Genomic DNA, 26,748 nt, shown 5'->3' on the forward strand with positions numbered 1-26,748 from the left:
TTTATTATTGTCTTTTAATGTTTTTAATTTGTTTATTAATGTTTTTAAATTGTTTTAAATTGTTTTCTTACTGCTCTTTAATGTTTTATGTAAAGCACTTTGAATTGCCCTGTTGCTGAAATGTGCTATACAAATAAAGCTGCCTTGCCTTGCCTTGCCTTGCCTTAAGATGTACAACAAAATACATAACTACTTGTGTAGGTATATTTATTTCAACATATAGTAAGTAGTAAGTAAGAGCAGGACTTCACAAGGTCACAAGTCAAATATATTAAGTGCACAATGTAGTTCTCTGAAGGAGTGATTTGTAATTTAAAGGCACAAATTACGAACTGAATTTATTTAAATTCAATTCAAATATCTTTATATATCCCCTGGGGGCAATTTTAAAGCATGCCGACAAGTAAATACATATAATAAATACACACAATGCCATTTACCATAATGCTTAATATAAGTAAAAATTAAAGTGTGAATGTGCAACAAGAGAAGAGCAGCAGCAGTTTTATAATAAAAATGATTGTCCATCCATGACTGTTCCATTTAAGTATGAGGACTTTCTTCTGCGACTGATAGGGACGCTAATTTAGGAAACGCTCTTGTGGGTTGTATGAAGCGTTAGGAACAAACAACCTGTGCGGTTGAATGGGTGGGGAGGACTTGTTGCATCGAAGACATATCAATATCATGGCTCTTAAACACATTTTCAAAACTACTGAATAAATGGATTCTTAAACCACTGAGTGTCTCGCTGACCAGTTTGGGCTAAAGCTGTTTTTTAGATTTCTTGTTCACAGACTGACATGTCCCTGCTCTCAGTACATTTTCCATTTCCTGATTTATTCAAGGGTTGCCTTTCTTTTGTTAAATGCCTACACTTAAATTTAGAAAAGCAGATATGTCCACTAAACACATCACCATCAATATGCTCACTGGAGCTGTTAGGGCCAATTTAATCTTAAGTTTATTTTATTGAAATTTACCTCCCCCTGCTGGCAATTTCACTTTGCCTTATGACACCACCAGGAACTCTTGATAGGTAGACAGGAAGTGAGACCTGGAAGGTGATCGCATTACAATAGAAATGCAAGCCACAGTCGGCAGTGATATAGTTTTTTGACCATGAAACACAAATACTGAAGTGAATAAGATTGAAGCTTTCATTTACATTTACACTGACACACGCATACACCGTGGGATAAGATATTTAAGTTGTATATAGAAGGATAGTAGATCCTATTTTTGTTGGAATTAAGTTTAAGTTTGTTTGAACGTGCGTCCGAAATCTCCCTCGCCTAGCTCACGCGGCGGCTTGATAGAAGGTAAGACAAGTGCCGAAATAAAGTCAAAAAACTTTGTTGAAAGCATTCTGTCTTGGATTATCGACACCGCGGATAAACCATGCGGATTCAACGCTGTTATCAGGACACCTGCTGCATTGGATGAAGCTGCTGATGGTGAAAACTTTCGTTGGGTCGTGAGTAACACACCCAAACTTTGACTGTTTTATGTGGACAAGCATAACGTTGACTCTTTGATTAAGTGCTTGATTAACGTCAGGAAAGTTTGATACAGTGTAGCATGCTTTGAATTGAAACGTTTGAACGAATTATATGAAACATAACAGTGTTTATTGAATTAGAAATAGTTGATTTGATAGCCTACGGTTTTTGAGTGTTTCATTAGTGGAACTTTTGATTTGTTCATTTGTTTGAATTGCGTGAATCACGCTGCATTTAAAGGCCTATTAAAGAGTGTCCCTCAAGCCTAAAAAAATGTATGGCCACTATGGATGGTACTCAATCTGCTTAAATGGATGAATATATTAAGGAACTAAAGGTCAGAAAATGGAAATTAGCAACATGTACATGCAATATGAATGAACTTAAAAGGAAGATGCAAAAAAAGATATTGATGCTGTGAAACAACATTTTATCATTTTCCAATCACTCTGTGAAGAATTTAAGAATGCTGTGCAAAATATATTACCAGAACAGGAAAAGCGAATAGACAAAGTCGAATGGTATGAACCTAGGATAGAACCATTTGAAGATTTCCTGGAAGAGGTACAGGATTGGGAGGAATTAATAGAACGGCAAGGTGAATTAGAGGAACAGGAGTTTCCTGCAGAAGAACACGAGTCTGTTGAACCAGTGGCTGCATCAGAGCAGCAATAAGGTGCATTAGAACTACCAGAGTCAACCGATCTACAAGAATTAATCCATCCAAATGATAGCATTTCTAATGTTAGTAAATCTAAATCATCTTCAGTGACATCTGCACATAGGAAGGCTCTTGCTGAGCAAGCTGCACTGTTGTCACGTAGGGAAGCATTGAATGCTAAGCATGAACTTGAGCAACAGAGATTGATTTTAAACTCAAAGATTGAAGACACAGAACTCGAGGCAGAGACTGCTGCATCAGATGCCAAGATAAAGGTCCTGGAAAGCTTTGATTTACAGTCAGGAAAGTCTGAAGATGACATGAACTCCTACTTAGAAAGTCATAGACAACGGCAGTCACCTGTGGAGTTTGCTAGAATATCTCAAGTTCCTAAAACACAAAAAACACCAAACAATTCTGCAACAGCCTAGACCTGCTACAGATTTTACAATCCCTAAGCAACAGCAGGCAATGCCAACGTGCCCAGTCTCAACTCCAAAGCAGTCTGTCATGATTGCAAAGACACCAATGCCTTTAAAGCTCAAGCAGGATAAGATCCATTTAAAAGGCGGTGGTCAAAAGCCCATTTATACTGAGCCAAGTCCAGACTATGATGGTATGTCTTCTGTCATGCAAAGACAGAATTACATTGTTGATTTACTTGTACTGCAACATAAGCAAGCACTATTAACTGTTAGAGTAATAACAACCTTTCATGGTGAGCCATCAAGTTACACAACATTCATGTGTGCCTTTGAATAAAGCATTGAAGACAAAACAGCAGTCCAGATCGCCTGTACTATCTGGAGCAGTATAAGACAGGACAACCCAGAGAACTCATCCGAAGCTGCTTCCATATGGATCCATCAAAAGGATATCGTGAGGCTAAAAGACTCCTTCAGGAGAACTTTGGAGATTACTTGAGAGTGACAATGGCATACATGGATAAGGCCCTGAAATGGACAAATATCAAGTCCGATGATGGTAAGGAACTACAGAGCTATGGACTGACTGCGACATCAGAACATGTGCAAAAGATAGATAGATAGATAGATAGATAGATAAGTTTATTTGATATAGCACCTTTTACAGACAAAGTCACAAAGTGCTTCACATGATAAACATTTGTAAAAATACAGTACAATCCAACAGAAAATAAACAAGGGGAAAAAGAAAATAATTATTGAATGACTAAGGAAAATCATTTCAACGATTAAAACCTAAAACCCAAAGTTTACAAACAAGAGTCAAAAGCAAATTTAAACAAATGTGTCTTCAGCTGCTTTATAAAAGCTTCAACAGAGACTGCGGAACATAAGTCAGTAGGAAGGGCATTCCACAGGTTTGGAGCCACTGCTTCAAAGGAACAGTCATCTTTAGTTTTTAAACAAGTGCGTGGGACCACCAGTAATCTTTGGTTAGAAGACCTGAGGGACCTCTTAGTAGTGTACGGATGGAGCAGGTCCGAGATATAAACAGGTGCCAGACCATACAAAGCTTTATAAGCCAGAACAAGAACTTTAAATTGGATCCTGAACTTGATCAGAAGCCAATGTAATGAGTATAAAATTGGAGTGATGTGCGACATCCTGCTGGACTTGGTCAACAGCCTAGCAGCAGAGTTCTGGACTAGTTGTAGACGATCCTGGCACAACTTGCTAAGACAACTTAAAATAGAGTTGCAGTAATCAAGCCAGGATGATATAAATCCATGAATGATCACCTCAAGCTCGGAATGCGAAACAACAGCTCTAAGTTTGGCAATATTTCTTAATTGAATGTGCGGGTCATTGATTTGATATGATGATAAAATTACATGTTATTATCAAATATAACACCAAGATTTCTCAGTTTGGACTGTACCGCTGAAGAAAGGGACCCCAAGAGCTGAGTAACCTTGGAAGCTGTAGTGTCCGGAGCAACAATAAGGACTTCGGTCTTATCTTCATTGAGCTGTAGGAAGTTGTTTGACAGCCAATCCTTGATGGAAGTCAAACCTTTGAGTAGTTCCAACATTTTGTCAGTCTCATCCAGGTTAAAAGAGACATATAGCTGGATGTCATCTGCATATAAGTGATAGCCAATACCTCCAAATTGGCTAATTATATGTCCTAGGGGAAGCATATACAATGCAAATAAAATTGGACCTAACACAGAACCCTGAGGCACCCCACAGGAAAGGGCAGCAGTTTCTGAACAATAGGGACCAAGTGACACAGAAAAACTTCTATCTGAAAGATAAGTGGTGAACCAATCCAGGGCGATCATACATTCAAATATCAAAGTATCTCTGACTCCTGTGCTTCCTGTGCGTTCTGTGAAGGCAAACATCACCTGAAAGATTGCCAGAAGTTGAAGACACAGCCACATGTGGCCACAGTAGAGTTTCCTAAAACCAAAGGCTTCCGTTTTATGTCTTATGTCTTTTGAGAGGACACATGAGTAAAGACTGCAAGAGGAGGATGACCTGTGAGAAATGTCAAGGTAAGCACCCAACCATCTTGCATTTAGACAAAGTGAAGCTGACTGAGCCAGTAAAACAGAAGGAGACCTCCATCAACAGTGGTCATGTCACCCTCAAAGCTGGTGGAGTAACCGGGACCTGCAAAGACTGTGTAAAGAAGGACTTGCTATTTTATGTTTGGGGTAACGGGGATCAGCCAATCAGCACCTTTGTTTTGGGGTCACAGAAAGGACACCTGTTTGCGCTGGGTAATAAGTTTCATTTTTGAGTTAGTAGTGAGAGTGGCTGGGAGAAGCACATGTAGATATTTCTGGGGTGTATCGTTGTTGTCTGTGTTGCCATCTGTGCACGTGTGCGTGCAGAGACATGTCAGTACATTGGTGTAAATGTTTACATATGTGTATTTTTGGTGCCTTCGGTTTATATAAATGTTAACTGTTCTGGCATACTCATTTGAAATGCAGTATGTTAGCATAAAATTCGCTCGCAGCATTCTAATGCCTAGTATTATTAGTGTTACATTACTACTGTGTTTATATATGTACTCACGTGACACTGCACAATTATTATCGGAGTGTTTACAATTGTTAAGTGGTAGAGAATGATGATTGGGCTGCTGTTACTGAGACCCAGCAGTAAGAAGAAAGTTTTTAATTTAATAAGGAGCTGATGTGTGTTATCTGGTATATTCTTTGGTTATTTGATATAAGCAGCTATAGATACCTGGAGTGAAAGTTATACTAATTACCATTTATTAGTCTTACTAATTGCATCCTGTGTTTTACTTGTATGCTGATATTTCCCTTTTTTACCGATGCACCACAGCGGTCACCTATTCCTAACTAGCTATAGTTACAGTCCTAGTTGTCAATTCTCCATTACAGACTGAGACTGAGAGTGCTCTGTCAATTGTGCCGGTGCAAGTAAAAGCCACAAAGGGAAGCAAGGCCGTGCTGACCTACCCCTTTCAGCATCCAGGAAGTTCAGGGAACTTCTGTACGGAGAGACTGAGAAGACAGTTGAACGCTAGAGGCCTTAAGACTGAGATTCTCCTACAGACGATGGGGCAGATCAAGACTGTCTCAAGTTATGAGCTTTATGGACTGGAAGTAGGTAACCTGGATGGGAACACCTTCATGGAACTCCCTAAGGTCTACACGTAAGATGCCATTCCAGTGACCAAAGTGAACATTGCAACTCAGAAGGACATCTCAAACTGGCCATACTTGAAAGAAGTCAAGCTAAATGAGATTGATTCGGACATTGATCATCTTATAGGAGCCAATGCCCCAAGAGCCCTTGAACCATGGCAGATTATCAATGCCGAAGACAGCGGCCCTTATGCAGTCAAGTCGGTGTTTGGATGGGTGATCAATGGACCACTCAATTCTTGAACTGCTGAGGAGTCTTCAAGATTGCAAATTTTAACTGCAAACCATATCTCTGTGACAGAGTTGAAAGATCTACTGGTACATCAGTACAATCATGACTTTCCCAAGAGGAAATATGATGAAAAGAAAGAGATGTCTGCTGAAGATCGCAAGTTCATGCAGAGTGCCAAAAGCTCAGTAATGCTCAAGAATGGACATTACTATATGTCACTTCCACCACGCGACCGAGACGTGATGATGCTGAACAACTGTGACGTTGCCAAGCAACAAGCCCTGAACCTGATCAGATCCATCTTATGTTCTGGAATACAGGAACTTCATGACTGACATCATCCAGAAAGGCTTTGCTGAGATGGTGCCACAGGACAGCTTCAGAGGCAAGATGGAAAAGTGTAGTACATCCCACATCATGCAGTGTATCACAAAAGGAAGAAAACCTTTAGAGTGGTATTCAATTGTTCATCAACATTCCAACAAACATCCCACAATGATAAACTACTTCAAGCACCTGACCTGGCAAACCCTCTCGTCGCTAAGGTTCCGCTAAGAACCCATTGCTATGATGGCAGACATAGAGGGGATGTTTCACTAAGTCCATGTCCATTAGGATGACCGAGACCTGTTGAGATTCCTGTGGTGGCCAGACGGCAACATTTCAAAGAACCTCGAGGAGTATCGGATGACCACCTATTCAGAGCAATATCCTCTCCAACATGTGCCAACTTAGTACTGCACAAGACTGCAGATGACGATGGTCACGGCTATGCTGAAGAGGTGAGCAGGACCATCAAATGCAACTTTTAAGTCTGTGGCAAAAGAAGACCAGGTCATTACCCTCCGCAAAGACCTCAGAGACCTCTGCTCTCAGGGTGGATTCAAGCTCACAAAGTGGGTTAAATGTGCTTGCTTCCATTCCCGATGAGTACAAAGCAAAGCAGATCAAAGAACTAGACCTGGAGAGAGAGAAGCTGCCACTAGAGAGAGCTCTCAGAGTCCAATGGAACATTGAAAAGGACACCTTCATTTTCCGTATCGCTCTCCAGGACAGTCCCCTGACACGTAGGGGTATCCTATCAGTCGTCAGCTCTATTTATGATCCTTTAGGATTCCTGGCACCATTCATCCTAAAACAAAGCAGATCCTCCAAGACCTATGCAAACTGAAGTGCATTTGGGATGATGGCATATCAGAGACTTACCTCACACCTTGGAAGAAGTGGCTTGCTGAACTGGAGCAACTGTCCAATGTTAAAATCAACAGATGCATAAAGCCCAAAAACTTTGGCCAAGATGAAAAGGCACAGATGCATCACTTTTGTGATGCAAGCAACAATGGCTGTGGCAGTATAAGCTACCTAAGACTGACCAACAGAGCGGGTGAAATCCATGTGACACTTGTTCTGGGGAAATCCAGAGTGACACCGCTAAAGCAAATAATTATCCCTAGATTAGAGCTAGCCTCAGCAATACTTGCAGCCAAGATGGATCGACTGCTGAGGTCAGAAATGGAATTGGAGCCTTTTGGACCGAATCTATGCTGAAATACATAAAAAATGAGACCAGAAGATTCAAAACCTATGTAGCCAATAGGATTTCAGACATCCGTAAGTTTTTAGACAAAGACCACTGGTGGACACATCAGCTCTAAGGAAAATCCGGCTGATGACGTTTCATGTGGTCTGAACATTGAAGCTTTCCAGAAGTCCAAAAGATGGTTCCAAGGACCAGAGTTTCTTGCTAAACCAGACACTGAATGGCCAAATGCGCTAAAAGATTTTCCACCCATCGAGTCAAACGATCCAGAGGTGATAAAAGAAACGATAGTAAACAGTCTCATTGTAGAAGCAAAGAGCCCACTAAACAAGCTAATTGAGTATTACTCACACTGGTACAGACTCAAAAGAGCTGTAGCTTGGATGTTGAAGTTTCAGGCACTTCTGCAAGAACAGAAACTACGCTTTCTAAAATTGTATTATCCACTTTGAACAAAGAAAAGCTTTCCAGCAGGAGATTAGTTCACTCAAGCGAGGACAGCCATGTGCCAAAACAAGCACTCTCTGAAAGCTGGACCCAATCCTGGACTAGGATATCTTGAGAGTAGGAGGTAGGCTCAACAAAATGGCCTTACCAAGTAAAATGCAGAACCCAGTAATTCTGCCAAAGAACTCGCACATCTCTAGACTGATCCTACAGCAAATCCATCTACAAGTAGAGCACTGAGGACGAAGTCACATGGTAGCCAAGCTGCGAGAAAGATTATGGCTACCTTGGAAAACCATCAAAAGGTGCATCTTCTGCTGAAGAGATCAAGCCAAGGTGGAACAGCAGAAGATGGCAGATTTGCCACAGGACCGCATAACCCCAGATGAACCTCCATTCCCCATGTGGGGGTAGATTACTTCAGACCTATCGAGGTAAAGCGGGGCTGGTCGCAGGCAAAACGCTATGGAGTGATCTTTACTTGTCTTGTTTGCCGTGCGGTGCACCTTGAAGTGGCAAGCTACCTGAACACTAACTCGTGCATCAATGCTATGCACAGATTAATTTGCTGCAGAGGACCTGTGTCAAGCATCTGATCTGGTGGTGTTGCTGCTTGTAGAATTTATCAAAACCAAAGTGTACCCCAAAATGACTAACAGAAGGACCCTGAACCACTTAATAGGCAACTCCACTGTATAGCCTATCTATTGACTTAGTGTAGGCTACGTCTACATCAGAGGAAGACATAGGCGCCAATACCGTGGGTGCTCCAGAGTTCGAGCACCCACGGAAAATACCAGCACCCACTGAGCACCCACGTGTGCCAGACTGCCAGTAGGCTACATTTATTTAAAATTAAACATTGCAATTGGTGCTAAGTGGAGCGTCTGTCATAATGTGATTGGTCAGTCCCCTGCTCCACATCCTATCCACCAATCACAGCGTCTCTTGGATGAAAACGCCTCCATCCCCCCACAGTGCGTGCATGTGCGTTAGGTAATCAGAGTGAGAATTAAATGGACAGATTTGTTATTAAAAAAGCAAAGCTAATGATGCAAGTGCATCGACGACATCCACCACTAGCGCAGAGAGTTCTTAATTTCCCACGAAGCTGATCGCGGTTGATACCCCAGAATCGGTTACTGCTTGCTAGATACAGAGCACCGCAAGCGGCCGGTCGTGGTGCTCCGTCAGGTCAGCGGTAGTTGGTGGTAGTTACCCCAGAATAGGTGACTGTGTGCTGGATACAGTGTACCGCGAGCTGCCGGTCGTGGTGCTCCATCATGTCAGCGGTAGTTGGTGGTCAGTTAAACTTCTCATCTCCAAGCCTATCTGTATTTGTGAGAAGTGGCGCTGTCCTGAGTTCAAACTTTACGGCTATTATCGAGGTAATAGTGTGTTTGTATCGGCCGGCGTCCGTTCCCTAAGGTTCTGAAATGCAAACATGTTTTGACTACTTTTTTTTTTAAAGGGCATGCGCCCGTGAGCACCCACGGAGGAAAACATAAATCGCTACTATGGAGGAAGACAATGTGCTTCTATATTTACCTGACAGAGAACATTGCAGAATCAGAATGTAATCACAAAATATCACAATTAAAACGTGGCGTAATCAGACATTAGCGTCATGGACTCATGGCAGTGCACTACCCACCCTGCCCGTTATGAGAGCTAAACAGCACATATCTGCGATCATCAACCACCAGAACCAGAGTGTGTGTGTGTGTGTGTGCGCGCGCGTGTGTGCGCAGAGAGAGAGAGAGAGAGAGAGAGAGAGAGAGAGAGAGAGAGAGATCTCTTGTCGGATCATTTCAGCAGAGGTGTTCATTTCCATACAGGTTTAGTGGTTAACGGTGAAGTAGGGGATTTGATTTTGATTTGATTAATTAACCCGACCCAGGGTGTAGTCTGATGAAATCTGATGTAGGCTATCTGCCCGGTTCAGCTCTGAGATTTGCTCGCATTGCACAGCACTCTGAAGGAATAATCTCTGAGATTAGGCTACATTATGTTCTGCCAGCTCACAGCAATTTAATACAATAGCAGGAAAAGAGTCAGAGGTGCTGATGTGCAGGTAACCTTCCCCCCCAAACAGGGACACACATACAGATAGGTCTCACTTTATGACGCTCTGTCTGCACTTGTTGTAGCTGGTTGTGCTTTGCATGTGTGGGATTCTGAAACGTCCTAAAATTCGGGAAGTGTCGTTTGTTTATTCAAAGTCAAAGACAGTCCAAAGTAGTGCTGCTTTGCACATATTTTTGCTGCCAAAGCTCCGCTGCTCTCTCTCTCTCTCTCTCTCTCTCTCTCTCTCTCCCTGCTCCTGCTCACTGCTCACTCAGGGTGAGAGGGGGAGTGGCCAGCGGCTAGAGCGGCAAAAGCCAATGTGTGCTTCTTTTACCTATATATTTAACGATATCTTTTGCATTTCTTATCCAAACAACGCCAACTTACTCGTGCCCATAGCAAGACACCTGTCAAGTTTGAAATCCATCGGACTAACGGTTCAAGAGATATGCGCTTAACACCCAGACAGACGGACAGACAGACAGACATTCCTGCAATTATAGATATTATAGATTATAGATAGATTGTGGCACTAACTTCATTGGTGCAAAGAGAGAGTTACAAGAGGCCTTGATGGAAATTGATTACTCCAAAATCCAACATGGACTACTCAAAAAAGGAGTGAAGTGGTCTTTAATCCCCCTTCAGGAGCACATCATGGAGGAGTGTGGGAAAGGTTGATTCATCTCGTCAAAAAGATTCTTTATTCTGTTCTGAAAGAACAGCACTTGGATGACAAGGCTCTCCAAACAGCACTGTGTGAAGTCAAGGCCATCATGAATGACCCATCACCACAGTGACTAGTGACCCAAATGACCTGGAACCTCTTACCTCACCTCTTATTTATCTTCTCAATTCTCTGTTATTTAAACAGAGCTTGTAACATTAAGTATTTTTATGTAGTTTGGTCTTGCATTTGTGACTGTCCTGTGTTTATGTCTTGCTGCAGAACCAATTGCCCTACGGGGACAAATAAAAGTCTAAACTAACAAACTAACTAACAAAAAAAACTACCCGAACTGTCTTCTCCAGTTGAAATCAAAACCAGTCATGCCACCAGGACTCTTCCAGAAAGGAGACTTGTACTCCCAGCGAAAATGGAGACAAGTGCAATACATATCAGACCTTTTCTGGTGGAGATGGATAAAGGAATACTTACCTCTCATGCAGGAGAGAATCAAATGGAATAGACCCAGGAGAAACTTAACCACCGTGGAACTGGTTGTGATTGTGGATGAAAATGCCCCTAGGAACTCCTGGCAGCTGGGCAGAGTGGTCATACCTCTGATTGGATCAAAAGGTCTAGTGCGAAGTGTTTTAATGAAGACCAAAGCGAACATCCTTGAAAGGCCAGTGAGCAAACTATGCCTACTTATGGAGGCAGAAGATGGAAGCAGAAGATCACAAATAACATGAGACAAAGTCTATTAAGACTTACACCAAAAGTACTTTACTTAAATTTAGACTAATGTATTAGATTACATTAGATTTAGAACTTTAATTGGCTCCTTTTTGGTAATTCTTTCCCATGTTAAATAGGGGCTGGTATGTTAGGGCCAATTTAATCTTAAGTTTATTTTATTGAAATTTACCTCCCCCTGCTGGCACTTTCACTTTGCCTTATGACACCACCAGGAACTCTTGATAGGTAGACAGGAAGTGAGACCTGGAAGGTGATCGCATTACAGAAGTAACGCAAGCCACAGTTAGGAGTGATATAGTTTTTTGACCACGAAACCACGAATACCGAAGTGAATAATATTGAAGCTTTTCGTTTACATTTACGCTGACACACGCATACACCGTGGGATAAGATATGTAAGTTGTATATAGAAGGATAGTAGATCCTATTTTTGTTGGAATTAAGTTTAAGTTTGTTTTAACGTGCGTCCGAAATCCCCCTCGCCTGGCTTGCACGGTGGCTTAATAGTAGGTAAGACAAGTTGCCGAAATAGGAGCTTCAGTGCATTTTCTGTCCTGAACTCCAAAGAACATTAAAAGCAGCCTTGAGAAAAGATGGATTACTGCCTTAATTTCTCAGAAACATGATACGTGAGGAATTTGGAAGTGTGGTCACAAATCATAAATGACCCAAAAGAAGGAAGAGCAGGAGATGTGCTGATTCACTCGGAGAGTATTAGAATGTTGGAGGACAACATTTGGCTGCTGAAGGGACTGAACCTGTAAGACTCTGGTTCCTTTCCCTATAAACAGCCATGACTTGATGTATGTATGCTCGAAATGAAAACTAAACTTTACAAATTAATCTCAGTTAAATACAGTGCCTTGCGAAAGTATTCGGCCCCCTTGAACTTTTTGACCTTTTGCCACATTTCAGGCCTCAAACATAAAGATATAAAACTGTAATTTTTTGTGAAGAATCAACAACAAGTGGGACACAATCTTGAAGTGGAACGAAATTTATTGGATATTTCAAACCTTTTAAACAAATAAAAACTGAAATATTGGGTGCAAAATTATTCAGCCCCTTAAGTTAATACTTTGTAGCGCCACCTTGTGCGATTACAGCTGTAAGTCGCTTGGGGTATGTCTCTATCAGTTTTGCACATCGAGAGACTGACATTTTTGCCCATTCCTCCTTGCAAAACAGCTCGAGCCCAGTGAGGTTGGATGGAGAGCGTTTGTGAACAGCAGTTTTCAGTTCTTTCCACAGATTCTCGATTGGATTCAGGTCTGGACTTTGACTTGGCCATTCTAACACCTGGATATGTTTATTTGTGAACCATTCCATTGTAGATTTTGCTTTATGTTTTGGATCATTGTCTTGTTGGAAGACAAATCTCCGTCCCAGTCTCAGGTCTTTTGCAGACTCCATCAGGTTTTCTTCCAGAATGGTCCTGTAAGTTTGTTTTAACGTGCGTCCGAAATCCCCCTCGCCTGGCTTGCACGGTGGCTTAATAGTAGGTAAGACAAGTTGCCGAAACAGGAGCTTCAGTGCATTTTCTGTCCTGAACTCCAAAGAACATTAAAAGCAGCCTTGAGAAAAGATGGATTACTGCCTTAATTTCTCAGAAACATGATACGTGAGGAATTTGGAAGTGTGGTCACAAATCATAAATGACCCAAAAGAAGGAAGAGCAGGAGATGTGCTGATTCACTCGGAGAGTATTAGAATGTTGGAGGACAACATTTGGCTGCTGAAGGGACTGAACCTGTAAGACTCTGGTTCCTTTCCCTATAAACAGCCATGACTTGATGTATGTATGCTCGAAATGAAAACTAAACTTTACAAATTAATCTCAGTTAAATACAGTGCCTTGCGAAAGTATTCGGCCCCCTTGAACTTTTTGACCTTTTGCCACATTTCAGGCCTCAAACATAAAGATATAAAACTGTAATTTTTTGTGAAGAATCAACAACAAGTGGGACACAATCATGAAGTGGAACGAAATTTATTGGATATTTCAAACCTTTTAAACAAATAAAAAACTGAAATATTGGGCGTGCAAAATTATTCAGCCCCCTTAAGTTAATACTTTGTAGCGCCACCTTTTGCTGCGATTACAGCTGTAAGTCGCTTGGGGTATGTCTCTATCAGTTTTGCACATCGAGAGACTGACATTTTTGCCCATTCCTCCTTGCAAAACAGCTCGAGCCCAGTGAGGTTGGATGGAGAGCGTTTGTGAACAGCAGTTTTCAGTTCTTTCCACAGATTCTCGATTGGATTCAGGTCTGGACTTTGACTTGGCCATTCTAACACCTGGATATGTTTATTTGTGAACCATTCCATTGTAGATTTTGCTTTATGTTTTGGATCATTGTCTTGTTGGAAGACAAATCTCCGTCCCAGTCTCAGGTCTTTTGCAGACTCCATCAGGTTTTCTTCCAGAATGGTCCTGTATTTGGCTCCATCCATCTTCCCATCAATTTTAACCATCTTCCCTGTCCCTGCTGAAGAAAAGCAGGCCCAAACCATGATGCTGCCACCACCATGTTTGACAGTGGGGATGGTGTGTTCAGGGTGATGAGCTGTGTTGCTTTTACGCCAAACATAACCTTTTGCATTGTTGCCAAAAAGTTCGATTTTGGTTTCATCTGACCACAGCACCTTCTTCCACATGTTTGGTGTGTCTCCCAGGTGGCTTTTGGCAAACTTTAAACGAAATTTTTATGGATATCTTTAAGAAATGGCTTTCTTCTTGCCACTCTTCCATAAAGGCCAGATTTGTGCAGTATACGACTGATTGTTGTCCTATGGACAGAGTCTCCCACCTCAGCTGTAGATCTCCCGCAGTTCATCCAGAGTGATCATGGGCCTCTTGGCTGCATCTCTGATCAGTCTTCTCATTGTATGAGCTGAAAGTTTAGAGGGACGGCCGGGGTCTTCGTAGATTTGTAGTGGTCTGATACTCCTTCCATTTCAATATTATCGCTTGCACAGTGCTCCTTGGGATGTTTAAAGCTTGGGAAATCTTTTTGTATGCAAATCCAGCTTTAAACTTCTCCATAACAGTATCTCGGACCTGCCTGGTGTGTTCCTTGTTCTTCATGATGCTCTCTGCGCTTTACACGGACCTCTGAGACTATCACAGAGCAGGTGCATTTATACGGAGACTTGATTACACACAGCTGGATTCTATTTATCATCATTAGTCATTTAGGTCAACATTGGATCATTCAGAGATCCTCACTGAACTTCTGGAGAGAGTTTGCTGCACTGAAAGTAAAGGGGCTGAATAATTTTGCACGCCCACTTTTTCAGTTTTTTATTTGTTAAAAAAGTTTGAAATAGCCAATGAATTTCGTTCCACTTCATAATTGGGACCCACTTGTTGTTGATTCTTCACAAAAAATTACAGTTTTATATCTTTATGTTTGAGGCCTGAAATGTGGCAAAAGGTCGAAACGTTCAAGGGGGCCGAATACTTTCGCAAGGCACTGTACATAGCAGCATGGTGGCCCAATGGTTAGCACTGTGGCTGCACAGCAAGAAGGTCCCAGGTTCCAACCCTGGTCGTCCCAGGCCGTTCTGTGTGGAGTTTGCATGTTCTCCCCGTGTCTGCGTGGGTTTTCTCCAGGTGCTCTGGTTTCCCCCACCGCTAAAAACATGCTCCCCTCCCTCTCTGCCGAGCTGATGTGTGGTAAGCGTCTGGTGTTGTAAGGCAGCCGTGCATCACCCAGGTGGGTCCCACACATCGGTGGTGTTAGAGAGTAGTCCTCCCCCTGAAGCGCTTTGAGTGTCTATGATAAAGCGCTGTATAAATGTAATGAATTAATATTATTGTTATATAACATAAAATAAAAGATAAGCCTTGCAGAATGTAATTTGTGGACCACAAACTGATTGTGTGGTATGGTACTTTCTCTATGTAATGTAGCTTATGGCATTAAAGTCTTATTTTTCTGTTGATCAGTGTTGAAGAAGTCACTGTAATTAAAAATGCAAACAGCAAATGTCCACCACCCCGACCTCCTTCTACAGTATGTGCTAAGCTTTTGGTATTGTTGACTTTACTAAGATGCTCATGTATGTGTTTATTAAGGGTGGACAATAAGACTAACATTTTAAGCAGCTATGTTTTCTTTCCTTCTTTATTCCACAATGACCCCTCAAGGAGGTGAAAGGATTACAAAAGAGACATAAATAAAGTAAATGGACTTATTGCCCAGTAATTTAAATTAAGGCAAATACAATATAATGAGATCTCTGGGTTCTTGTTAGCAAAGACCATATTGTTTAAAAACTAGTGTCCACGAATAAACAAGACAGATTCTGTCTAAAAATCTATAATAAAATCTGCAGATGCAAAAGAAATGGCACATCCAGCATGTGCACTCCACATGCTGGATTTTCAGGTGCATTAACTTTTACAACGCCACAATTATTTATGTTCTGTTTTACTGATCGACTGTTTGGTCTTTATTGGTTTTATTGCATGCTATTCTTCCTCATTACATTTGCTGTGGCAACAACCACACAGGGATCAACAAATAGTCATGTTATCTTCGTTTCAAACAGGCATATACATATTATTACATTATTACATGTCATTTAGCTGACGCTTTTATCCAAAGCGACTTACAATTAAGTGCTTTCAACTGTGAAGGTTCAAACTCCAGACAACAAGTAGTAAGTGCAAATACATTAGCTTTAAATAAGCTAAGCTACAAAGAGACATATGAAAGTTCAGGTTTTTTTTTTTTTATCCGAGGTGTAGTCGGAAGAGATGTGTTTTTAGCCTTTGGCGGAAGATGTGTAGGCTTTCAGCCATCCTGATATCGATGGGGAGCTCGTTCCACCATTTGGGAGCCAGGACAGTGAACAGTCTGGATTTCGTTGAGTGATTAGTTCTCCCTCGCTGTGAGGGGCCAGCAAGCAGTTTGGCTGATGCAGAGGGAAGTGGGCGGGTTAGGGTATATGGTTTGACCATGTCCTGTATGTAAGTACTAGTGTCTTGAAGCGGATGCGGGCAGCAACTGTTAACCAGTGAAGAGAGCGGAGGAGCGGTGTAGTGTGAGAGAACTTGGGGAGGTTGAAGACAAGTCGAGCTGCTGCGTTCTGAATGAGCTGCAGAGGTCGGATGGCACATGCAGGCAGGCCAATCAGGAGGGAGTTGCAGTAGTCTAGACGCGAGATGACTAGAGCCTGAACCAGAACCTGAGCCTTCTGCGTTAGAAGGGGACGTATCCTTCTGATGTTATGCAGCATGTATCTACACGATCGGGTGGTTGCAGCGATGTTGGCAGTGAAGGAGAGTTGGTCGTCAAGTGTCACACCCAGGTTTTTAGCAGTCTGGGTGGGGACTACCACAGAGTTGTCAATTGTTATAGTCAGGTCTTGGGTAAGAGAGCCCTTCCCTGGAAGGAAAAGGAGCTCAGTCTTGTCTGGGTTGAGTTTCAGATGGTGTGTGGACATCCAAGAAGAGATGTCAGTCAGACAGGCAGATACGTGCTGCTACTTGAGGTATCACAGGTATCAATGAGAAAATGAGAATGCATTTCTCCACCTGCCAAATAAACCCAACGCTCAAACCTGCAGGCCTTTTCAAAATATCCTCTCAGAGTTGAGCTGGAAAACACGTCCGGGAGAAAACATATCGCCTCCTCTGCGTTGTATTTTTAACCTGTCAGCTGTGATGAAGTATGCTAATATTCTTATTTTACAGTGTATGATAAAACTATAATAAACACTGTATGGGGTGATGATGGATGTTTTGTTGCAGGTTGAGACTCTCTTGCTATTTCTCTATCTGGCAGCCTGTGATGGAGGGATTTTCTTTGCTTCTCTCACTCTCTCTCTCTCTCTCTTGCAACAGTTGTTCGATTGGCCATAATTGGCTCCTGTTTGCAGCTATTGATCACCTCGATGCACCCTCCATTCCACCCTTTCTACTCCACCCTCCTAACTTCCCTCATTCTCCTTACTTCCCTCCTCCCCCCTTTTCCAACTTTTTCTCTCTCAGACCTCGCTGCTGCTGCCTCTTTGATAAGCTTGGTGAATGGCATGCCGTCATCGTCGCAGACTAACTCTTGAATCAATAGGCGAGTGCAGACGCTCAGCAGTCTATTTATCGCATAGATGGTGGAGAATAGCAATGTTAAGAGACGAAAACCAAGGGGGAGAGACGCTGAGAAAGAAAGAGAGAGGTGGAAGGGATGGAGTGGGTGCCAAACATCAGAAATGCTGCTTACTTATTTTATTCTTATTTTAAGTACAATTATAAAGCATGGACTACAATAAGTTACATAATGTGAGAGAAAGGACAGAAATACAAGGCAGGGGAATTTGGTTGTTCAGAAAGTCAAACAATTGCATATTTAAAGTTTTACCAACAATGTGCCTTTTAGAAAAAAAGGACTCATCCGGATTTTCTACCAAACATAAAAACCTGAGAAATGCAAGATATCAATAGAGATATGTGGGAAATTGTTTTTGTTAAATGCCTGAACTGCACCTTTAAAAAATAGTTTTTGCTAGGCTTCATATTTTCATACATGGACACCCCTGTCCACATGCTTTGGTCTGTGGCTATTTTCAATGGTTTGCTGGGACCTTTTATTCCAATAAAGGGAAATGCTTCAGCATACAGTAATATTTTAGACAATTGAGTGCTTCCAACTTCCAAAAGAGTAGAGGCTGCTAATATATACAGTAGCAGTAGATGAATGCCCATGGTTGGGGTTGTCCACATACTTTTGACCCTTTAGTGACTGTGTTGCTTTTGGTTGAATACTCATATTATAATTTCTTACTACCCATCTTAACTGTCAATTTAAATTGACAGTGAAAAGAAAAGTGTACAAACTTATGTACTCACATCGGTGACCCCGGCCTCCAGGATGCTGACCTTGGCCTCCTTCTCCAGAGCCTCTTTCTGGTGAACTACAGTATGAAAAGAACAGAGAGTTAAAAAAATCAACCATCCATGAACTGAAACATGTAAAAAACATAGATAGATAGATAGATAGATAGATAGATAGATAGATAGATAGATAGATAGATAGATAGATAGATAGATAGATAGATAATGACCCCGGCCTGTGTGTGTAGAAACAAGCAGCCCCACATAAAGTCATTGGTTTACTGCCAAACAATAATCTACACAAACAGCCAGGGGCATCGGACTGGGAGGAAAAAGGGGACTGAGTACCCAGGGCCCTCATGTGAGGAGGGCCCAAAAAGATGCTAGAATGAATAGCTGTGGATGCGGGGAGGCACCCATAGAAAATGCCTTTCTACAGGGCCCAGAATTGTGTGCTACGCCCCTGCAAACAGCATTAACTTCCCAACACAGCAATCAACATTACAGTATTTTAAAGTGGATAAACATTCCAATTTGATTAATCCCTGGTGTCTACAATAATGTGCAGTATGCATTCACGTGTGTGCAGATGCTGCTAGTAATTAATGGTACGAAATCCACCAAAGCAGCTTTTTAAACTCTGCGCTCGACTGATTCAAAGAAAATCAATAACTTCCTTCTTCATCCTAACACACAGTTTATACATCAGATCCAGAACCGCATTGATCCAAAACACTTTTAACCAGTAAAAACTTTAAAGATGATTAAAAAGCATCCTGAGTCTACAAACGTAAAATGTTCTACTGTCATTTTTATATATTAGAGCTGTAAGATTGCATTATCATTAATGTGTTTTGTTAATGTCCTTCAAGGACTTTAAGAAAAGAAAGTCGATTTAGGTTTAGGTCAAGTACCACTGTGCCTACGACAGCCAAACAGAGCTGTAGACTCTTATATCTTGTTGATTTATGACTTTATGTGTATAGAAGATTTTGCACTAGGGACCGCACTAACACCACCATGATGGTGTTTAGTTTTTTGCTGTTTACTACACTTTAAAACAGTTTGTTTTGATTTTCAGATATGACACTCTTATCTCAAGCCATATCTCAAACTTGTGATGTGGTGAGCAGGTATAGTAGAATGTCAAAATCATATGGTATGGTTGGTGATATGTCATATTGACTATTGAATGGGGTGTATACTTTTTTATGAAGATTGGGGAAAGTTCAATAAGGAAGATCTTTTCTCCCTTTACATATATCTGACTACAACTTTTCTTTAAACTAATGTCAGTGCCTCGCCTACACTGAAGTTTGGATTTTATCAAACAGGTGCTGAAGGTGGTGATGTCATTGTGGTTATCATGTGAGCACTTCTCAGACAAAAACGTTTGCTGAATTAGACCAACAACACCTCCACAGGTCACGACAATAAATGCTGCCATTCCAGAACCAAATGAGCTATTACTGTAGCATATCTTCACTTAATGAAATATGAGCTTCTAACCTGACCTGCCGCAAGGCAAATATTACAATACATTTCCACACAAATAGAATTAAACTCTGAACAAAGTTCTTTTTTTCATCGCTTTAAAGGGAAACAAATGGAGGGCTACAATTAAAATTCACAGCAGAGCACATATTAAAGCCACGAACAAAATGTTATGAAAAAAAAAGAAAGAATTCATAATTACATTCACTTTACTTTGCATCTATTCAATTCAATTCAATTCAATTTTATTTATAGTATCAAATCATAACATAAGTTATCTCGAGACACTTTACAGATAGAGTAGGTCTAGACCACACTCTATAATTTACAAAGCCCCAACAATTCCAACAATTCCAGTAATTCCCTCAAGAGCAAGCAGTGCGACAGTGGCGAGGAAAAACTCCCTCTTGGGAAGAAACCTCGGCCAGACCCAGGCTCTTGGTAGGCGGTGTCTGACGAGCCGGTTGGGGGTGTGATGAACAGTGGCGATAGTAGTCACATTAATAATGGAACAGTGACTGGATGTAGCGGGAAGCTACATCTGAATACACCGGTGTGGAGACAGAGAGCGAGTCTCTTTTGTTGACACACCAGGCAGATGAAGGATATGCAAATAGCGATCCTTGACCTCTGCCACAGTTCTCCAAATTCAGATTTCAGTCTTTCAATCTATCAGAGCATGATTTGATAGTGTTGCCATGTGTTGCCACCACAGACTTTGACCTTAAACACTATTCCCCAAATAAGTAGCTCTTTACAGTATAACCATCTAATTCACCTCTAGGCAAAGAAACACTATGTTAGCAACTACATCTCTCTAATACCTAAACACATAACGGGTCATTTTTCCATGCATTTGTGCCTAATAGACTGATGTGACCAAAAGTCTTTGAATTTGGGCAGTATTGAGGGAGATCACAGTGACCGGCTGGCGCATCCCGAGCTAAAATGTTACCTATTGGGGCAATTGGCACCCTTGGACTTGTTGTCCACCCTTAGACTTGTTGTCCACCCTCAGACTTGTTGTCCACCCTCGGACTTGTTGTCCAACCAGGACAGTAGAATGCCAGTCGGGAAAAAGGCGTTCTGGGAGTCTGTTGTTTCGGAGTAGGCTACAGAAATTAGCCAATAAACTCCTGTTATCTAAAAGATTTTCAGTGCCATGGCTCAATGGCCTATTTAAAATGATTTCGCCAATGTGGATGAGGTCATTATAGTTCAATGACCGCCCGTCTTCATTTGAGCCAGAGTAGGCTATAGGCTACGGATGAAGAGTGGACGAGGTGAGAGAGCGAGGCAGCGGGCGGAGGAGGGGGAAGCAGTGGCTGGAGGGCTGCGAGGCTCGGCATATTGGTGGAGCTTGTGTGTGTGCTGTGTCCCTATATGCCAAAAGAATATGTTTTCAGAAGTGGGACCTGTTGCTGCCAGATATCTGTGGTCAGGATGTATCCAGTGATAGGATTCCCCCCCTCTAATCAGCAGGGCTGTGATAGAGACATGAGCAAATACCAACCATTATCTTCATTGAAAATCTTTTAGATAACGCAAAACCATGGATCTATTAAATCCTATTGACCGCACAAAACACCGTGCAGTCTCTTAGTCTCTCTCTCTCGTGCTCTCTCACCTCGTCCGCTCTTCATCCGTTGCCTGTAGTCTACTCTGGCTCAAATGAATACAGGTGGTCATAACTATAACAACCTCCTCCACCTTGTCGAAATCATTTAAATAGGCTATTAGAGAACAGGAGCCTATCATTTCTGTAGCTTAGTAGGAAACAACATACTCCCGAACACCTTTTCCCCGACTCGCGTTCCACTCTCCACACCGCTGTCTTCAGACAACAAGTCACCTCGTGAGATCAATAATGTTGTCAGACACTTTTAATAACAATCTGAGCCTGTGGCAAAAACGATAAATTTTAATGGACAAAAATTGAGGGTGCCAATTGCCCCATTAGGTGACATAGGAGCTCTGTACGTGTTGGCCCATCTCTACGTTCTCATTCAATACTGGACCAAATTCAAAGATTTGGTCACATCAGTCTATTAGACACTAATGCCTAGGGAAATAGGGTCCAGGTTTAAAAAAACTGAAATTAGTGTGTGCATCTTTTGGTTACTGCATTGTATCTGTAAGCATGTTATATGATGGCAGGTATTCATAAAGTATGGAAATTAGACTCATACTGTAGTAAAACCAATGTGAACTGTTGCAAATGGAGAAGCAGCACAGTAGTCGGCGTCCAAGCCCCAGACAGAGACGTATGAACACCTTGTCGGCGATAGCCAAGACAGACATGTCTTAATAGTGCTGTGAGCAGGTAGCAACTGCAGGCTTGGCTCCCTTCAGCAAGAAATAGAAGCTGAAGTGGCTGAATTGGTTTGTCAGCATTGCCTCTTCTTTTGTTCACTGAGCAGCATCTGAACAGACTTGTGGTTCAGTGTTACACATGTCTGAAGGAGACGTCGGTTGCTTCTTGTTTGGGTTCTCCCACCTCTTCAGCAAACTGCTGTCTCAGGAGTTTTCCATCACTTGTCAAAGGTAAAACAGTTGTTGTGACATCACTAAACGGGGTGTGGTCAGAAGTGCAACATGCTTGAATGGTTCTAGCCATAGAGAGCAGTGCAGTAGCTCTATGTACCGTATTGGTCCAAATATAAGATGTTTTTTTTTTAAATACGTCTGAAAAAGTGGGGTTGTCTTACATTTGGCGTCTAGACATTTTTATGTTAATACACCCACAGCAACAGATGTCGCCAACAACACGAAACGAGTAAAACATGTGTTGCCCTCCTAACTGAAGCCAGTCACTGTCCCTCACAGCTAGCTAGTGCCAGGGCCTGAAACATGGAGAGACACAGTGATCATCTCAAATAAAAGCTATGTCCCAATTCAGGCCACAGCCTCAAAGTCTACAAGCATTTCCTGTTTGCGTCGAAGCGCCGCTCCTGTCGCCTAGCAACCTTGACAGCCGTAGCTGATAAGTGATCTAAACGTTAACTACAGCACAGAAATAGAGCCAGAAGTTCTTTGTATTTTACCATTTGGTTAAGTGTCTCAAAGAGAGAGGACAAGAAATAATAAACCCTCATGTACATGTGAATATCTGTCCCTGAGACCCAGAGATCCAGTCAGCTCACAGGACGGGCCGGCCAGATATCTTGCTACTCCCGCAGAGCTAGCTGGCGTCAGGCAGTTTATGGGACTTCTACCCTCCAAAGCAAAGTTGGAGCAAATTTTATATTATCCATACATTTTCATAACACTGCCTATATTCGACATCAACACAGTTAATTTCTCGCCTAAAACATTCTCAGAAGTGAATTTAATAATGAAATACAAGATGACAATTGTAAAAATAAAAAAAATAAAAGACATTGGTTGTTAGCATTTGTGCTTGCCTGTGCTTCTGACTAAATGCTGAAATGAATGCTGGGAATCCTGGGGCTGCGAAGGATACAACATTTGGGACCTCCAAATTCGTAAAAAGGAGGCCGCATTTGTGGACCGCAAAGGAGCCTTCGAAATTAAACGAAATGGGACAGCCTTCGTCGCGCCGGTGTGACACAATCGGTCTATGAATTGGGACATATTATGAATTGGGACATATTATGAATTGGGACATAGCTAAAATCTCAGCTGGAATCAAGCCAGCTGATGGTGGCGTTGCGACTCAGCTGTAAGGAGATAACATAGGCACAGGCTAATTAAACTTAACATTGACTTAAACTTACTAACTAAAATGCTAGTTAACATTAGTAATTAAACCTAAACAGCTAATGTAAGTCAAAACTGCCTGTGAGCTTCTCCTGTACTATACAGTAATTCCTCTACTGTGTGACAGTAAGTCTCGTGGTTATGACCCAATCGTTAGCCTATTTTTATAAAAGCGTCTGCTACGGAGCCATAACGTGAGCTACAAGGTAATGGAGCCTTTTATACATTGTCGTGTTTCTTTAAAAAATACAGCAGACAAATAGAGTCTTTAAACGCTTCAGATGTAAAGTTATTTGCTGTCAAAGTGACGTCAAAATGAATGCTAGTCAGTGGAATGCTAACGGGAGGTGATGGCTTTGTAGCATCAAAATGGCGCCATAGGAGGTTTCGAGTTCTGAAGCGAAGCTTACCCCCTTGGTTAACTCAAAGATTCGTAGAAAACATAAACGTTGGAGGCCATTAGTCGGCGCGCAAATTCCTTGAAATCCATTCTGCAGTTAGCATCATATAGCCATGGACAGACAGCCTGATGCTTTGTTTCTAGACTATTTGTGGCTGGCTGTTTGCTGTTTGACCTATCTATTCTTTCTATCTATTTCCTATCTTGAAAAAGCGGGGGTTGTCTTATATTCGGACCAATACGGTAATTAACAGTAAATTCTTGCCATTTTCATAGCTGCACTTTCTCCTGGTTACTTGACACCTTGCAACTCTTATTGCTTACTTGTATTTGAATTAGTATTGAATAAAAACAAATTGTACCTCTTTTACTGCCACATTATTTGTAGTTATGTTTAGGCAACAAAACTACTATTTAAGAAAAGCATCGTGGTTTGGGTGCTTTATTTCTGGTTACGCACGTGACGGTGAAGTAAAAAAAAACATGCTGTTTACATTTAGTTTCAAAAGTGACACAAACCCCAGTCTCCTGGGTGAAAGTCCTGTTTGTTTGACCCATCCATACGCAGAACTTAGCGCTCCTATACTTTGTCCCATTACATTCTGCTTTGCTCCTGTCATAACTGTCATAAAATGAGTTGTAATTGCTGCTTGAACAAACAACCTATGGAAGCGTTTTTCGTGGGAAGACACATTTCACCTTATCCATCATGATCCAGTGTGTAAGGTTTGGGTTAGTGTCGGGGCGTACCAGCAAGCTGGTCGTGCAATGGCTGCTGCACCACTCTCTAAAAATGTTTCTGCTATTACGTGCTGGTAGGATGGAGCCCTTAGGGCCAGGTTACAGTAGAAAAAAAGACTGTTTAAAGCTGACATTGTGCTGCAGGCCAAAAATGCCTGCAGCACAATTGCCGGATATCATGTCTTGATCTTACATTTTTTTGGAAGAGATAAGGAAGATGGGGTGAGAAATGGTTTGTTGAGAAGTTAGTTTTGAAGCTTCTGGAGCTATAAGCTCTTGCCTCCAGAAATAAAGACTCATTTTAGCAGCTTTAACTTACTTTTGTTTTACTATCAGTTGTATTTCTTTAAATCTGATGCTGTCAATCCTTTATTAGTGCCAAGTGCAACTATTGTCACTTACTTTGAAAAAAGTTGCAATGGTGCCAATGGATTGATTACTACGAAATGTTTTAAAGGATTATAATTAAGTTCAAATGAAACACAGCCAGCGATGGTAAATAGCAGGCAACTTTGGGACCAGACCAGTGAAACAAGTAAAAACTCTGCTGCCTTTCATTAATTGGTAAAGCAAAACCTATTTGAGATGCATCTGCAGGACAGCCTAATTGACACCCACACAAACACCCACCTACACACATACAGACACACACCTACATACAAACAAACACAAACACATTTAATTCCTGAAACAGAACCAGAGTAAAAGGCCTAACATACCGACACACAAACAAACATGAAAGCACTCAACATGATTTTTGTTGGGAAGGAATCAGAAAATTTGCAGCATCACGGGCGTCTGTCTGGTTCCCCAGAGAGAGCGAGCTTGACTGCATCACAGGTGGCGAGCTCCCTCTAATTAGCCAACAAGTCTTTGGACCCCCGCAACCCCGCAGCACTGCTGCCTCTCCAAAATGTAGCCAAAAGCTACCCGAACCATCTATTCCTCTCCTCTCCTGCAGACTACAAATGAGTCCAAGTCGCATAAGAGCACTGCTCGTGAACAGGCGAGCCGAGGTGCCTCATTTGTACCCTAGCGAGCTTTCTCGCCAAAACCCAGATTGGATCCATTTTTAAGAAGCAACAATGGGCTGGGTGTCGTGATCAGACCGACTGGCAACTTCTCTTTTAGGCTGGCTGGCAGTGCAGTGTGAAAATAAGCCATAATGTGACAAAATGGGAATGAAGCTGCGATGGACTACAGACTGAGGGCGAATGCAAGGAAAATGAACTATACTCAGATTATTCCCTTTTTTCCATTTCAAGAATATTCCATCTTTCATTGTACCTCTCAGATACATTTGGACTGCTGGGGAGAAATTGGGCCTAAAGGAAGTAACGAGGTCCAAATCTCATTTCTACAAAAGGGGCCCCTTTATTTTCCCTCCAAAACACACAGAGGCGCTTCATTTGTCACCCAGGCAGCCCCTGTCCTGAATTTTGCTTTATGTTAACTCAATGTATCTGAGGCGCCTTGAGGGAAACACAGCGAGTGCCAGGGATTCAGAAATGCTTCATTTTTCACTGTTGACAAAAGGGAAAGGCCCAGGCTGGCTCCACGAGTCCTGGACCAACAGAATAGATGCTTTTCCGGCACTGAGGGGTCGTTATTTCAACGTCTAACCGCACCCATACACCCACCCAACCTCCACACCTCTCACTCACCCTCCCGGGTACATTTCAGGAGTCGTATAATGAGAAGTAAACAACAGCCATCCTTCAAAACCAAAGGCAGGGAGCGCAGTGGAGCTCCACCGCTGCAGTGACACAGTACAGAGATGTAATCACATTAGTTGATCATAAGAGCCACTATCCCTAGGCAAATTAAAATATATTACTGCCTGTTTTTTTTTCTGTGCCCCTGTAAGATCCGGTCCAATCCACCCAACCATCACTGAATGTCTTGCAGATAATGAAAAAAAAAACAACATGAAAACAAATGTTGCGGCTAATAAGAAAAAGCAGCAGGGGAAATGTTGCCGTTAATATATATTTAAAAAAAAGCTAAAAGAAAAACCGATCAGAAAGTCAGGAGAAGTAATAAGAAGTGAAGTTCTGCCATTTGT

The 26,748-nt window shown here is 41.9% G+C and overlaps 1 protein-coding gene across 2 annotated transcripts in view; it reads right to left on the reverse strand.

Annotated features, from left to right (window-relative positions):
* LOC120568116 (receptor-type tyrosine-protein phosphatase N2-like) overlaps positions 1–26,748 on the reverse strand; it is a 315,377-nt gene that overhangs the window by 122,081 nt on the left and 166,548 nt on the right. For both annotated transcript variants that reach the window (XM_039815379.1, XM_039815378.1), the window contains exon 12: positions 18,344–18,408. In XM_039815379.1, coding sequence (XP_039671313.1) covers positions 18,344–18,408 — 65 coding nt within the window. The remainder of the gene's footprint in view (positions 1–18,343; positions 18,409–26,748) is intronic.

The sequence above is a fragment of the Perca fluviatilis genome, chromosome 11 (assembly GCF_010015445.1).
Source record: "Perca fluviatilis chromosome 11, GENO_Pfluv_1.0, whole genome shotgun sequence".
Taxonomy (NCBI): Eukaryota; Metazoa; Chordata; class Actinopteri; order Perciformes; family Percidae; genus Perca; species Perca fluviatilis.